Source organism: Lepidochelys kempii, chromosome 18, assembly GCF_965140285.1.
Source record: "Lepidochelys kempii isolate rLepKem1 chromosome 18, rLepKem1.hap1, whole genome shotgun sequence".
NCBI lineage: Eukaryota > Metazoa > Chordata > Testudines > Cheloniidae > Lepidochelys > Lepidochelys kempii.
In genome coordinates, this window is record NC_136397.1 from 21,285,419 (window position 1) to 21,302,608 (window position 17,190).

At 41.9% G+C, this 17,190-nt stretch overlaps 1 protein-coding gene across 8 annotated transcripts in view; it reads right to left on the reverse strand.

Annotated features, from left to right (window-relative positions):
• MEGF6 (multiple EGF like domains 6) overlaps window positions 1–17,190 on the reverse strand; it is a 254,954-nt gene that overhangs the window by 208,618 nt on the left and 29,146 nt on the right. For all 8 annotated transcript variants that reach the window (XM_073316365.2, XM_073316363.2, XM_078849309.1 and 5 more), the window contains one exon: window positions 15,482–15,591. In XM_073316365.2, the coding sequence (XP_073172466.2) occupies window positions 15,482–15,591 (110 nt within the window). The remainder of the gene's footprint in view (window positions 1–15,481; window positions 15,592–17,190) is intronic.

The window sequence follows — 17,190 nt, forward strand, 5'->3', positions numbered from 1 at the left end:
TAGGTTTTCAGGATTTTTAATTTTATTATACAACTAGGAATATTAAATACATACATACAGTAAAGTTCAGTGGTTCCTGTTGCTTACTACTCAACCAAAATCATAATCCATTCTTTGACATCTTAATGGTCACCACAGCAATTGCCTGTGATGTTAAAAAGAAAGAAAAAAAATGAGGATTTCAGGTGGGGATTAAGCAGCAGGATTTGGTGAAGTCCCAAGGAACAAAGAGCCTGTTTTCATGCACATGTCCTTAGTGGGGGGGGGGGGGGGGGGAGGGAGAGACACTATACCAGAAAAGACAGAATTGTTCCGAACTAAACTGTGCTTCATGGAAACTTTGGGAGCAAACAGCTCTTGAAATCACAGTTACCTGATTGTTAACTCTTATTATCACTCTGACTTGTTGGCCTTGTCTCCCACAGAGACCCACAGGATTAGACTTTATAACTCACTCAGGTATGTAAAATGTAACCAACTGGAGATTTCTAAGGCCCAGGGGACACTGGCTGTGTCTACAATGAGCTTTTTTTTCTTCAAAGCCTCCCAGCATGGCTATAAGACCAGTACAGCTCCACCGGTGGAAGCAGCAGCAAGAGTGCTGGGATCAGCCAGCTGCTCGGCATCCACCCCTTCTCAAAAATATACTTTTCAAAACTAATCGACCAACAAAATACATCTGCTACCAGTCTAGGACGGACCCTTCGCTGGTCAACCAGCATATTAAGTGTCTGAATTATATTTGTCTGAGAAAACCCTAAGATAGATAGATCTATCTGTATTTTCTGTATAATTAAAGGCTGGATTCTGAGCATATATTCCACTCTCACTGAAGTAAATTGTAAGTTAAGACATTAAGGGCCAGATTTTTAAAGGTATTTAGGTGTTTAGTGAGGTTTTCAGAAGCACGTAGATGTCTAAAACTCCTTTATTTCAATAGGTGTTTGGTGCCTAGGCACTTCTGAAAATCCCACTAGGTGCCTAAATACCTTTAAAAATCTGACCTAAGGCCCCAACTTCTGAAAGTATTTAGGCTTTGCTCTGTTCAGCTTTGCAAGGCCTAAGTGACGTCATCTGTTAAGTCCCATTTTCAAAAGTGACTTAGGCACTTAGGAGCATAAGATTCACTGATTGTCAAGTTTGGATGTTTTTCTAAAAGATATGCTCTAGTTCAAACAGGAATTAATTCAGGAAGATCCCTGGCCTGTGTTATGCATTGGTCAGACCACATGATCACAGTGGCCCCTTCTGCCTTTATAAGCTATGAATCTATGAACGCTGAGCAGAGCAATGCCTAAATACCTTTACAAATTTGGGCCTAAGTATCTTGTATAATTGAGTCTTGAAACTGTAAGTCCCAGGAGGAGGCATCACATCTTCCTCTACCCAAATTGCAGTACCAAGCCCAACAATGATACTGCACAGACAGCCTCATCTCCATATTTTCCCAAAGGATCCTAAAGCATTACACAAACTATATAGCTGCAACATCACTGATATGCAACCACCTCAGAAGTGGAGCTGGCAACTTGGCCAACTACCCACACATTTGATCAGCTTACAACACTTCTTACTAAAAAGGCAGCATGCATCTAAAATGCATCACCACCACACGGAGGTGGCTTGTTCCCCGCTGTCTTAGACGTGCCAAATCTCCTGAAGCTCTGCTCTCCCTCTATAAAACATCCCTCTATTTTTCATATTGGAAAGCAGGCTGCATTTATATCATGGAGGAGGGGGTACATACCCCAGGGGCATCATCCCAGCCCATCCGCTACAACTATAATAAGCTGCATTGTCACTCACTGCCTCCAGGGCTGGAATAGTGCTCTTGGGTTCTTGTAATGCTCAGGGCTGGAATGTTAATAGGCAGAAACAGGAGAAAGTAGTGAACTATTGGCCACCCAGTGTAAATCTTATCCTAGCTCCAGATCAGCGGGAGAGCGAGAAATGGCATCCTGTTATGCACTGAACACTTGGGAAACAACCATAATACAGAAACTAAAGAGAAACTAGAAAGGGAGTTTATGGGGTTTGTTGCACCAGTCAGTTAGTTAAAAATAAAGCAGTAGAGAGAGAAAGAAATACATTAAGCCAGACACTTCGATGCGTGCGAGAGATCACTACCTCTTACTGGGAGTTATAAAATATACCATGCTTGCCCTCCCCCCATTCACCATGTCACAATGAATACCACACAGTCCTTGGCAGTCTCAGGGCAGCAATGCTTTAAGAAACAATGACAACTATGTAGTAAGCCACAATCCCTATTTCCCAATTATGTTTCTATTCTGTCACTTTGCACTTTTAGTGGAGGATCTCCAGGCACTTTAAAAATACTAATTAACTAAGCCTCAGAATGCTTCAGTGAAGTAAATATTCTCCTCCTCCTCCCGTTTATAGATGAGCAAACAAAGGGGCAAAGAGATTACACAACTTGCATGAGGTAAGTCAGTGGCAAAGTTGGGGGCAAGACATCAGGAGTCCTGACTCCAAGGCCCACTTTCTTTAACCATTCGATACAGTGCATCCCACTTAATTCCCTATAGTGCTCCTCATTATCCCTCGATATTCTGGTCAATATAGCGTGTTCCCACTGGAACTATACCTACTTTGTATAACTGCAGTGCTACTGACTATCAGTATATAATCAATAAGAGATTTGAGGGCGCCTCACAAGAAACCAGGTATCATGTGTCATAACAACATTACCCCAGGCAAGCATCCAAGAGATTTATATTTAACAGCACAGTAAGAGGCACCATAACTATTCTGTAATCTCGGACTGCAGTAGATCCAGTTGCCCAGGTACAGCAATGCTCCCTTAGCTCTTTGAGATGTTAGGATGCATTCCCCAAGACCGTGTAGGACAGGGTTAGCCATAGAGGCATTTTGCAACATCACGGATGGGAGTCAATTGATGAGCTTCTCGGAGTAGTGGCAGTGTAATGGATACAGCTGGGAAATGTCAGGGCTGCTTGAAATTAAGACAAAAATACAAGCATAAAATCAAAGGATGTAAGGAATGAGCCCTTAGCAGAAAGGTACAGGGAAGGGAGCTCTGAGCAGACAATTTCCATTGATATGGAAAAAAGTATCAACCATAAACTGGAGGAAATTATTCCAGTTCGGTGTAATGGCTTAGTGAGGCTACATTAGGGACACATCTTTAGTGGCCAATCCTTCAAATTACATTCTCTTTGTCATGTTTGATTATAATTCTCTTATCGTAGTGTTTTATCAAACTGCATTCAATTATGATCCACTATAATATGGAGAACTAATTTCCCCATTACTAAGTTTCCTGCTATTCTCTGTTTACCACTGATAGCTACATGCATTAAATATTGACTACAATTTTCCTACTGAAACACAATTGGCTTCCTAAATTCCCACTGTATGCTAGGTACTGACATTGTCCTTTATCATGCTTTTCCTCCACAGTGTAAATTCCTCCTGTTTCACCATCTACACACGCACATTCAGTCCACCTAACACAAAGAAATAACTTCATATGTTAGCTGCTTGCATTTTTCTCTTCTCCTACTACTTAGTTCCCTATGGGTTCAGTTCTCTACTCAAAGGGTTATTATATAAGTGAATAAAAGGAAATATATGTAAGAAAAAATTCCTGAGAGTAGATTATTAGATTGCTGGAGTAGTATCACAGGGAAATGGTGGATTCCAGTTCACCCATTCTTGTCACACAGGAAAGACATACACCTGGGTCCATCCTTAAATTGAGCTTGGTGTGCAATCTCAAAATAAGTGAAAGCACAAAAATCTCACAACAAAGATCAGGACAGCCTGACCTCTCCATCACAATGACTAAAGGCCGAATCTATGGAAGAGGGAGAGATGATCAACCAGGTAATTCAACCCAGCAAAGAAGATCAGGAGAGAAATAATTTAGTTTTGTTATGCTGGTTGGGTTTCTTGGAGATGTGCTCCGAGTGTCACATCTTTAACTCTATGTCGCAGGAGTCAGTAATAATAACTGCAGTTCCCCTTTCTTTCAAAGGCACTAACTCAGCTATATCTTGGTGTCTCTGGAGACTCTCTTTAAAATGACCATCAAATGGTCAACTGAGCCCAGCAGAATTCCAATTTTGCTTAAGGACACGGTGTCATTATTTAGTTACCCTTCACAGCACTATAAATGTCACAATTTGTCCCACCTCTGTACCTGCTTCAGGTTCAAAGGGCTCAGGCAGTTTACTCTGAGAAGCAAACACTCCCTTGTCATGGAGCTGAGTAGATCATGACTGGCAAGGCTGAGCTGTATCTTTACCTTGATTTAAATCCCATTCTGACCCACATCTGAACCTCCACCTTAGACCTTAGAGACATTATAGCTGAAATACTTAGTCTGGGTGCTAGTTCTTGTTTTAGAGTTTAAGTATTTGACCATTTTTTATTCTCTCCCCAAAAGACTGCTTAATAATACAAAGGTAGCATTGAAGTTAAAATACCCCTATACCCAGACTAATGAGACTGTGATGAAATGCTGCCTCAGAAATCCATCTATCTTCCTAGCTAATGTTTAAGTCACTTTTTATGACTATGTAGCCTTGGGTGTCATTGCAAACCCATATATTTTACCTGTGGAGAAGCTCAGAAACCCACTCCTAAAAATCAAGTTCTGGTGGTTCCCCTTACAAATGTCAGTTTATATATATTTCTTCCAAATGTACAGGTCTTCCCCCACCCCCAAGTATAAAGACAAACTGACAATGTATCTATAGATATTTTCCTTGGGACTTCCTATAACAGATATAATCCATGCTGCATCTTTAGTAAAGTCCCAGAACCTTAAAATATCACTAGTACTCTAGCCCTACAGAAAGAGGGCATCTTTTTTTAGAGCATGTCAATATTATTCAATGGAAGTCTCTCTGCAGGCAGGAAATAACCTTCAGGGCCGGTGGAATGTTAAGGCTCTTTGGGTTTCATTCTATGATCCTGTGGGATCTCATAAGCTAGATAGAGTCAGGTTTGATCAGTGTTTGGCTGTGCATCCGCAAGGAACCTCTAGATACTGCATGGAATGGTACTGACAGTTCAGTAAGTGATCTTCTTCCCTCCAAGTCAGTACAAGCAAGGGCCACCGCATGGTCCTAGGCGACACTGGAAATACTTGTGGAAATGTGAGACTAGAAATCAGGATATGCGTTCTACTCCTGACCAGGCCCCAGACTTCCTCTGAGGCTTGGACAAGTACCTTCACCTCTCTGTTCCTCCTTTTCCCCAACTGTAAAATGGAAATAACAACAACATCCTATTACATAAGGCGCAAAAAGGGCATGAAAGTCTTAATTCACTAACGTTTGTAAAGAGATCTTCAGACAGAAGATGCAAAATATGGTATTCCACTGTTACACAATACATCTCTTTACTGTTAAACAGTTCCAATATGAAACTTGGTATACCACTATGAAATGGACAATAGCTACCATATAGAAATAAAGGTTTCAGAGTAGCAGCCATGTTAGTCTGTATCTGCAAAAAGAAAAGGAGTACTTGTGGCACCTTAGAGACTAACAAATTTATTACAAATAAATTTATATAGAAATAAAGCCACTTGCTTTTATCAGGGTTATGTCTTACCCTGGGGTGGAGGGGGAAATCACTATTCTCTGGCTCATTCCTTGGCAATGTTATTTATATTTAGGCATGAACTTTAAAACCTAAGCGAATACTTAACCCTTCCCTATATGATAGGAGCCAGCCCAGCACTTCCTACTTCAGGAGATCAGAAGCTAGAAAGAAAGCACTGCAAGGAGGATGACAAGCCGCAGGCCCTGGGGGAGTCCACCCCATTTCTGAGCAGCTCCTGCCCAGAGACAGCCCTCACAATTCCAGCTGGTGAGTAGGGGCACAGGGCTGCAGAGAGCACCCTGGGAGGCTGCAGGGGTGAAATAACAGATCCCTGCAGGCGCACAGAGCAGCAAAGGCTGCGCTCGCCTGGTACTATCAATAGATTTTGTTGTTGTTGATTTGTGTGTGTCAGGTGACATCGAAGTTTACAGACAACTACTCATTTAAATGGAACCCTGCCAAGCCTATAACTGTTTCAAAAGACAAGGAGTAGAGGCTTGCAGGGACATAGTAGAATATAGCTTTTCAAAAGAGGATACATCAGAACATTAACCAAAATTATGCTTGATCCGAGGCAAAAGGCTCACCTCAGGGTATTCTTCCCAGAAAGTTAAAAAAGTATGGATTGGATGAATGGACTATAAGGTGGACAGAAAGTTGGTTAGATCGTCTGACTCAACGGGTAGTGATCAACGGCTCGATGTCTAGTTGGCAGCCGGTATCAAGCGGCGTGCCCCGGGGTCGGTCCTGGGGCTGGTTTTGTTCAACATCTTCATTAATGATCTGAATGATGGGATGGATTGCACCCTCAGCAAGTTCAAGGATGGCACTAAGCTGGGGGGAGAGGTAGATACGCTGGAGGGTAGGGATATGGTCCAGAGTGACCTACACAAATGGGAGGATTGGGCTAAAAGAAATCTGATGAGGTTCAACAAGGACAAGTGCAGAGTCCTGCACTTAGGACAGAAGAATCCCATCCACCGCTACAGGCTGGGGACTGACTGGCTAAGCAGCAGTTCTGCAGAAAAGGACCTGGGGATTACAGTTGACGAGAAGCTGGATATGAGTCAACAGCGTGCCCTTGTTGCCAAAAAGGTTAATGGCATATTGGGCTGCATTTGAAGGAGCATTGCCAGCAAATCAAGGGAAGTGATTATTTCCCTCTATTCGGCACTGGTGAGTCCACATCTGGAGTACTGCGTCCAGTTTTGGGCTCCCCACTACAGAAAGGATGTGGGCAAACTGGAGAGAGTCCAGCAGAGGGCAACGAAAATGATTATGGGGCAGGGGCACATGACTTACCAGGAAAGGCTGAGGGAACTGGACTTATTTAGTCTACAGAAGAGACAAGTGACGGGGGGATTTGAAAGCAGCCTTCAACTATATGAAGGGGGATTCCAAAGAGGGTGGAGCTTGGCTGTTCTCAGTGGCAGCAGATGACAACAAGGAGCAATGGTCTCAAGTTGCAGTGCGGGAGGTCCAGATTGGATATTAGGAAACACTGTTTCACTAGGAGGGTTGTCAAGGTTCCTCCCCCACTCTGAACTCTAGGGTACAGATGTGGGGACCTGCATGAAAAACCTCCTAAGCTTATCTTTACCAGCTTAGGTCAAAACTTCCCCAAGGTACAAAATATTCCACCCGTTGTCCTTGGATTGGCCGCTACCACCACCAAACTAGTACTGGTTACTGGGGAAGAGCTGTTTGGACGCATCTTTCCCCCCAAAATACTTCCCAAAACCTTGCACCCCACTTCCTGGACAAGGTTTGGTAAAAAGCCTCACCAATTTGCCTAGGTGACTACAGACCCAGACCCTTGGATCGTAAGAACAATGAACAATCTTCCCAACACTTGCACCCCCCCTTTCCTGGGAAATGTTGGATAAAAAGCCTCACCAATTTGCATAGGTGACCACAGACCCAAACCCTTGGATCTGAGAACAATGAAAAAGCATTCAGTTTTCTTACAAGAAGACTTTTAATAACAATAGAAGTAAATAGAAATAAAGAAATCCCCCCTGTAAAATCAGGATGGTAGATATCTTACAGGGTAATTAGATTCAAAAACATAGAGAACCCCTCTAGGCAAAACCTTAAGTTACAAAAAAGAGACACAGACAGAAATAGTTATTCTATTCAGCACAATTCTTTTCTCAGCCATTTAAAGAAATCATAATCTAACACATACCTAGCTAGATTACTTACTAAAAGTTCTAAGACTCCACTCCTGGTCTATCCCCGACAAAGACAGACTATAGACAGACACACAGACCCTTTGTTTCTCTCCCTCCTCCCAGCTTTTGAAAGTATCTTGTCTCCTCATTGGTCATTTTGGTCAGGTGCCAGCGAGGTTACCTTTAGCTTCTTAACCCTTTACAGGTGAGAGGAGCTTTCCCCTGGCCAGGAGGGATTTCAAAGGGGTTTACCCTTCCCTTTATATTTATGACAAGGGTGGTGAAGCACGGGAATGGGTTACCTAGGGAAGTGGTGGAATCTCCATCCTTAGAAGTTTTTAAGATCAGGCTTGACAAAGCCCTGGCTGGGATGACTTAGTTGGAGTTGGACTAGATGATCTCCTGAGGTCTCTTCCAACCCTAATCTTCTATGATTCTATGAACAGAAATACAATTTATCCCTCTGAACTGACAAAACAATAAGCTTCCAGGAGCCAAGGGGCAATGTACACAGGAAAGTCAACCTCTTAAGGAAATTAAGTTGTTATATGAAAATATTTGCTGTGGATCACACCAACACACCTCATAAAATAATCCCTCATGAAGACCTGGTACAAGATTTTTTCTGCGGGTTGTGCAGCCCATGGTTATGCACCAAGCAGAGTTTTGACATATTTGCAGAATAGAAACCAACAGCTGAGCGTGGCTGCCAGAGCAGGCCCTGCTGAGTGCTGTTTAACTGCTCACTAGATGATATGCTAAAGCTAAACAGAGCTGGCAGTGAGACATGTAGTCCAGCATAGGGTAACTCACTTTGGAGTCTTTAATAGGCCATTTGTGACTAATAAAAGCTCCCCTCTTAATAAGGCAATCAGAATTTGGCTGCTTTCTATGCACCCCTTGGAGATGCTCAAAGTGCTCTTTCAACCCACCTTTGTCTCTGATAACCACCCCCCACACCAGAGTTAACATTTTATTCTCCCTCTTCAGCCACAATCAAGCCTGTACCTCAGAACCTGGAAAACAAGCAAGAGTCAGTGCCAGCAAGTCTTGTGCTGTTTAACGAGACTGGCTTGTACCCATCAAAAAGTCAAAGTACTGAATCTCCCACTAAATCTTTCTTCCTGTTCCTCCACATTTCCCCTCCTTTTCACCATCCTCAACTCCTCTCCATCCTGCAGTTTCATTAGCTGAAATGGAAGGAGTTAGCAGGGGTGCCCAGACACAGTGTCTGTTACTGAACTCCAATCATTCCATTCAGGTTAAGAGCTACCAATTGTAAAGACTTGATGGGACTCAACTTTTCAGCAACCTGGAGCCAACAGTAGACATCATGAGGCTACCCAGACACACAGGCCTTGTATTGCACAGCAAGGAGCTTAACTACACTATTCAACCCATGTGGAATTTATGTGACATCTCAGATGTCATCTAATACTAATAGTTTTAGCTCAAAAGTCAATCTTATCAGTTATCATTAAGGATAGGAATCTGATACCAGACCATGAGTGAAAAAGGCTGTCACGACTTCTGACCTTTTCCCTCTTTAAACTGGGCTGTGCGGATGAATGGCCCAGGACAAAGGTGGATGAAAATGCAGTTAGGAATGACATGGTAACAGAGCTGCAGCGAAGAAGCATGGGTTGACTTAAGTCAAAGTGATTTAAATCACATTTTAATCATGATTTAAACCATCAAGCAGGAAAGCTCGATTTAAATAATCAATTTTCATCTTGTTTTGCAATTGTACTTTTTAGTTATTTTCCTAAAGATAGTTTCTAACCAATGAGACTCAATTAAAAAACTATATGTTCATTTGCAAATAAATATAGCCCTTTACCCAAAATTTGGTACTTAACTAACCATAAGAACACAATATATCTATACATATTTAAACAATTACATAGCTTGCACATTTATTCAGATTATTGTTTACATATTTCAGTATATTAGAAAATGATGAATAATGCACTTATTATACAATGGTCATTGTTTACTTGTGATTTGTATCAAGCTCTATTTGGGTAGAAATTGGCATTCAATTCACATGTATAAAAACAACATTGTAAAACTGGTATATTAATTAAATAAATTTTTTTAAAAATGTGCTAGACAAGAAAAAAGTAAGTTTATTGAGTCATTCTGCATTTAAAACTGATGTATTAAACAAAGGAAATATTATCTGTAGTTAGTAAACTGAGCTGATCGTTTCTGGTGACCATGTTCTTCAGACTTTAGAACTAGTAGATCTTATTCTCTCTCACCTAGTTGTTACTCATAGATTGGAAGAGGAAAATAAGCTTACCTTTCAACTCTTGGTGGTTTCTTAACTTGACTGAACTAGTCATTCAACTGAACTAGCAGAATAAACTGAAATGAAAAAAATATTCTCTCTGCACCTGCAGAAGAGGCTAGTGGTGTCAAAAACTGGTAAAAGGAATTCAACGCACACTCTGGTTCCAGGTGCTTAGCCAGTGACTTCCACCAGTTCAGAGGTTTGACTTTTAAAAAACTTCTGCAGCAAACGTGTACACCTTAATTTTTATTTATTTACTTTTTATTTTATCTAAATGTAGTTTAATTAAAAGTAGTTTAGACCTTATCATAATTTCAATTTTAAGTAGATTTATTTTAAAAAAGAAAAATGGATTTAAGTAAAATAAAGCAATTCAAAATTTTAAAAAATCTGATTTTTTAATCATCACTTATTTTCCACTGTGAGCACAAGGGAGGAGAAAAAGCAGGTAATCCACAAGGGAACTGAGCACTACACATTTATAAGGTGAGATCTGACAACTCCTGGGAATGTTATAAGCCCAGCAGACAACTACAAATGGCACAGGGAGAGGGACATAGCAGGGAAATCAAATATTCTTCAAGAAATTTTCAAATCTCTGCGGAGCATTAATTCTTTAGAGCTCTTCCTTAAGTGACATTTTACAGGGTGTTTCAATGAAACTTTCCATCCATTTCCCAATTATTCATTCCCAGCAGAGACGCTGAACTCTGTTGGTCATTAAGCAGTTCCCAGCCTGATGGCACTGCATAGGCCATTCTCACACCTCTAAATACTTGGACAAGCACCTTTTGGAGGCTGGAATAAGCCCTCAGTGTTTCAAGCCAGCTGTAAGCCTGCTAAACAAGGAAGAGGCAGAGTGTGGGTATCAGTTGCCTAGGCAAAGCACTCTCCTGCAAGGCAGGTAATACAGCCCTGGGAAAAGCACACTCTTCAGGGTTGGGTTAATAACCAGGCAGGTACCGGGTCCTTGGTCTCCCATAATATTATTTATCGAACATCAGATACTACCTCATGACTGTGAAAGAGAGAAGCTACAGGCATGGCTGAGCGACAGGCACAAGCATAAGAACACAGAGAGTGCAAAGTTACCCGCACAGAGCATCGTGTGCTTCTGCTTTTAGACAGATGGAAGGGTTAGCCTCGCAAAAGGAAGAAGAGCATAAGTAAGCGAAGAGATTTGTAAAGGAGCATTCCAACGCCTGGAGGAATGAGCACATGGCAGTGAAGAAATGTTAACTCAAACTGGAAGACAGAAAAAGATGTTCTTGCTAGCTTGAGTCTGCCTTACAGTCTCCTACAGTTCTAATTATATTTTCACCATTGATGGCCTTGCCCACGTGTCTGCATGGAGCAGGAACAATATCCATTACATCTCTGAGGACAGACACTCAACTAGAATAATTTGGCATAGCTCCATTACTTCAACAGAACTACACCAATTGACACCAGCTGAGGACCAGGCCCTGAGCCTTCAGTGTTACATGAGGTAGTTTCCACAGCAAATCTTGCAGAATTCACAGCTTACTGGGTACACTTCTCTGTCAAAGTAGTTCTTCATTAATACAGTTTATTCAACTCATTTCCTATCTCCATCCTTACCCCTCCCCTTTTGATTAAAGGATCCATAAAAGTCTAGACAAGAACCCAAAAAAACCACAAAGTTCCCACTAGAGAACTGGGGGACTGGGCAGAAAAGTAATTACATCCATGCAAGCTAAAAAGCTGGAGATGCTACAGGGCCCCCTCAGGACAGAATATTTTGATATGTGAAAGAACAACAAACAATGTATTGCTGATTGAAGCAGAAAGCCTGGATATAAGTCACTTGCCACCCCACGGAGCAGTGTTGAATGGTGGGTAGATAGAACATTTAGGATAAACAGCTCTCTGATCTGTTAAACAACAGCTTTCTCCTATAGTGGTTGACAGTGGTGTGCCAACTTTAGCCACCAGGCTTAAGCACTCTGTTGTTGCTGCACCAGGTTCTAACAAAGTTTGACCAGACAGCGCAGACTGGACCAAACCATGTTATAACTGGGGCCAAAAACCTAGTCTACAGTCCTGGTCTAATTCAGCCATGGTTACAACACAGCTGTCTCCCGACATGGTTAAAGAACAGCTCTCTTGAAGTACTATTCGGACCGCAGCACGTGCCAGATCATTAAATAGCACTATAAAGCCTCACAAGATAGAAATATGCCATGGCCATATTGGAGATGGAACATCTATATTTTCACTTTGTTAGGGGTATAAACACAGTTTTATGCTCAAAAGAAATTGAAGATAAAAAAAGAAAGAAGGTTTGAATGTAGGTTCCAGAAAGGCACTTGGAAACCCAGTGCACATTTCCATGTGAGCCCACGCCAGATGTGATCAGTGAAAAAACCTTTGACTTCGGAAACTGAAACCCTTCTGCCACAAATGAAACAACAGCTCCACATTATCAAGCCAGCCTTTTTGCATTCTAGATTCTCCAGTTCTGCCAGAATTTCTACTGAAGTGGGTTTGGGCCAGCAATGACCCTCCCGAAAGCCTTCCTTTTCTAATAGCATTATATAGGTCCTTGTTCTTGTCACCCACAAATCAAAGTTCATCCCTCACCTCAATTTCTGGTAACAATTTGCCATCTCCCTCTTTTTTTATTTTTCTGGAGTAGCAACAGCCTCATTTTCCTTTAGTCAGGGCTCAGCCTGAGTTCCTGCCAGTTTTGGCTCCACCTGCAGAGACACCCAGGACTAACTGAGCTAACCCTGGATCCTGTTAAAAAGGAGATAAAATACACAAGCTGCCTGTGACCAGGAATATTATCCTAAGATACTCTAAGTGCTCAGGGTTAGCCAAACACAGAGGCAGCCAGCAGTGGCATTGCTGGAGTTATAGGGAGCCAGGAACTTAAATAGCCAAAGCAGAGAGGCAGGAGTGGAATTGCAGAGTTAACCAAGACAGCAGGATGGTAAGGTAGAGCGTGTTGCAGCCACAAGGCTCCTATTTTTTCACATTTACCCCCTTCCCACCAAAAGTATTATTTTAACTGGTTACCTGAATCACCTTTGCCCCTACTTTGAAATCTCAAGGCTCGTGAACGGAAGCAAGAGAAAATCATTGGCTTTGAAGTCTGCTTTTCAACCTACATTGCAGGCACAAAGCAAAAACTTCCAGCTTTGTTCCTCCCGGGGCTCATATGCAAAAATACCCAAACAAACAAAACTTAAAAGGAAACAACAGGGTCTACTGACTTATGCATAATAAGAAAATAAATGGCATTTGTTCTCCTGTCACATCAGCAACAGGCACATGATGAATATTTAAATAGCCCAACACCTTTGTTCTCAGAAGGCCCAGACATACTTCATTCTTTATGAGAATCCGGCATCCTCTATGCACTCTGCTTATTATCCCCTGAATCAATTCTTCTACAAACAGTCCAATGCAGTTAGAGATTATTCCTACACCTTTGACTTTCAGTACGTACAGTTGGGATGACAAGTTAAGAGGTTTCTCTAGGCAGTTCTCTTTCCCTTCCTCTTGCTCCCTTCCTGTATAGAATTATTCACTTCCTCTATAGGAAATTCATTACAGTAGTCACTTTTCTGAGTTCAGCTGAGAGTATTATCTGCCTGCTGCAACTGGGTTATGAAGGACCCACAGAGTTTCCTTTGACACAAAGGACTTAGCCTCCTATATTATCATCCTTTAAATCAGAAAAATAAAAATTGGCTTGCTAGACACATCTTACTCTTTCATCCTCACTTCAAGAAGCAAAGTGCAAGAAAATGGGTCTGCAAGCCCTTCTGGAGAACAAAAGAGGACTAGCTGTAAGAGACATTTTCCAATGCCCCAGGTCAATTACAATCAAAATCATTTTAAAAATGGATATGAAACCTGTTGGCTTTTGTTCTTTTGATGTCAGGACAGCCAAGCATGCACACCCTTTGTTAGTTCTCCTGTCTATCGCCTCTAATGAAAGCTAAATTTTAATGACATTAGTAGAAAATGCATCTCCCAGTGCTAATTAAAAAAGGAGCTGATGATTTTATTCAGTTACTGAGCATGAAATTAATAATATAATCATGAAGAATATACATGATACTCCCTCACTAGTAACTTTTATTTCTATGTATGTGCTTGGCTATATCAGTGTGAGATCCAAGAGAATATTTTTCTTTTTTCAAGCTATCCAAATATACCATTTTAATCAACCGTGTTCCACAATAAAAGCAAATACTAATAATATTTTGCACCTCCATAGCCTAATCCATCAAGAGATTTTAATACACTTTAAAAACATTAAAGGAACCTTGCAACACACTTGTGAAGTAGGTACCTTTATATCCATTTTACATATGGTTAAGCTGGGGCAAAGAGAGATTTACCAAAAGTCTCAAAGCACGGCAGTGGAAGAACTGGGCCTAGAACCCAGCAGCCCTGACTCCAAGTCCCTCACTCTAAACCACCAGAGATATCACAACCCCAGCTCATTCATAGCGGACAGTTAACTTCCTGTTCTGGGAGTGTGACATTAACCCTTTCTACTGTGGTCCTGACAGTACTAAACGCCAGCAGTTTAAGAAGTCCCAAAATCCTTTATAAGGGGAGATCAGCCGAAAAGAAAGTGGGTAGGGAGAGCCCCAAGTTCAGCCAGCTGAATTCCAAGCTTGAAAAATCCTAAAATATAACCAAAAATCATTTGACCGTTTTCAAGATATAAGGGGAAGCATCTCTCAGATTATGTAAATTCATGAATGAACCTCTCTCTCTCATTCTTATTTAATAAGTGCAGGGAGGGGCAAACAAAACAGGAAGCACACACAGTTGAGTGTCCATAAATTTCCAGCCAAATCTCACAGGGCTCCTGCACCACAGTAGTGAAACACATTTTTGTATATGAACAGTTCAAAGGCTTCATTTGTCAAAAGCTTCATTTCCAAGGCCTCCTCCTATGATGAAGTGGTGAGAAGCACTCCAGGAAATGCTGAGCAAGAGGAATTTGTAGGCAAATTAGCTAACTATCACTGGCATGTTCACTTACATAACCAGCAATTAATGTTACATTTAATGATAACGCCACTCAGAGTTGGGATTACAGCTTTCTGCAGCTTCTGCCACTGGGGCACTTTAAATCACCAGCTTGTGATACGTTTTAAAATGTTAGTAGCTTTTGGCAACTGGGTAACTGAATAATGTGACCCTGAAAATCTCCGTGTGTTAGAATGTGGAAGTTCTATACAAAACAGAAAGTGGCTCACACCACTTCACAGGAGTCCAGAGAGAAACTTCCTCTCCCATTAAAAGAAAGTATTCTTCTAAGACAGGGGTTTACAGCATCTGCCGCAGTGTACCGACCATGAAATAAGCATGCAAAGACAACTGGAATGAGAAGAAAACCTCATCGGTGCACAGTGGTACTTACAGTAAAGGCAGCCAGCATCCCCTCCAAGCTGGGACCATCCTGGGCAGCACTTGTACACAGTCTGGTATTCCATGCTGTACACCTGCCTGTAGTCTGTGTAATATGCTGTTCTAAAACACAAAACACAACCACCATTAACCCCTGGAGGAGGAGGATTTAGTATTAAAATGGAGTGCACAGAAGATTCAAATCTGACTGTAGCACCTAAATAAAAAGAATTCAATTTCAAATACTTTGCATAGTTTCCCACATATTCTAATAACAATCATGGATCGTAACATAATGCTTTTCAATCCATTTTAAAGAGGTAGGAGACAGCCCGGGGGAGCGGGCTCCAGAACAAGCCTAGCACTTTTCTTCTTGTCCAAGTTGTGTATTTCATTAATTCCTTTGCAGTTTTGTGAAATCGCTTCCCCCCTAATTTAAACTGCTGTTTGTCAAAGGAAAGTCAATTTATAAAAACAACAGGTATTTAAATCTAGCACCGGTGAGCGAGTCACACCAAGGGGCTGGTGAGAGCTCAAAAACTATTTGGCTTATGATGAAGGAATTTAAATATATATACATATATATGCTAGCATCCTACCGGAAAACATCAAGCTATTCCATGCGCAGACGGCTCCTGATGCAGTTGTGGATTAACCAACAAGCTACTCACAGGCAGAGCTGTGGGGAAGTTTCCAGTCTCCTCAATTCTCTTGCTCCCCCCTTAGCAACCATGACGAACACTCAACCCTACATCACTGCACATAGGACTGGAAGGGACCTTCTGGCTCATCAAGTCTAGTCTCCTGCTACCGCAGTCAATACAGTTCTAGAATCCCATTCTTAAATGCATCAAGCTCTTCTCGGGGCTCCTGCCACTCCTTTACCCCTTCCAGAACTGTTCTATTTATATAAAATAAAACTAGCTTCATGACTGACAGCTATGGCCACTAAAGGGGTGCCAGGACATGGGGTGCCACATGCAACACTGCTTTTCACATGAACCCAGTACTGGGCTCTGTGTAAAGAACCCACTGTCCAGGCCAATTTCTTCAAAGGGTCCCAGAGGACTGAAAACCTTCACAGCAATCCTGTGCCAAGTTTCTAGTGAACCTGCTCCTCTCCCAGGGAGGGGTTATTAGTCTTACATTCAAATTAGACAGTGTGGTGCATTTCAGGGTCTGGCTGAATTGGAATCATAGAATCATAGGACTGGAAGGGACCTTGAGAGGCCATTTAGTCCAGTCCCTTGCACTTATGGCAGGACTAAGTATTATCTAGACCATCCCTGACAGGTGTTTGTCTAATCTGCTCTTAAAAATCTCCAATGATGGAGATTCCACAATCTCCCTAGGCAATTTGCTCCCAATTAACAGCCACCCCAATATCCCACCCGACCAAATCCTGAAAAACCCCCACCAGCTGCCATAACAAATCTATTGCACATGGTAAATATCTAACTCATAGAAATCAAAGCCCTTCACACAGGAGGTCAATATCATTATCCCCATTTCTCAGATGGGAAAACTGAGACACAAAGAGGGAGTAACTTGCCCAAGGTCACCCAGCAGGCTAGTAGCAGAGTCAGTAATAGAACCCAGGTCTGCTGAGTCCCAGTCCTGTGCTCTATCCACTAAGCCACACCACATCTCTTGCAGCAGCTGAAGCTCCAGAACATCTCAGGGCCCAGCAGGATCATTATGCTTATTTTTGGTAATGCCCAC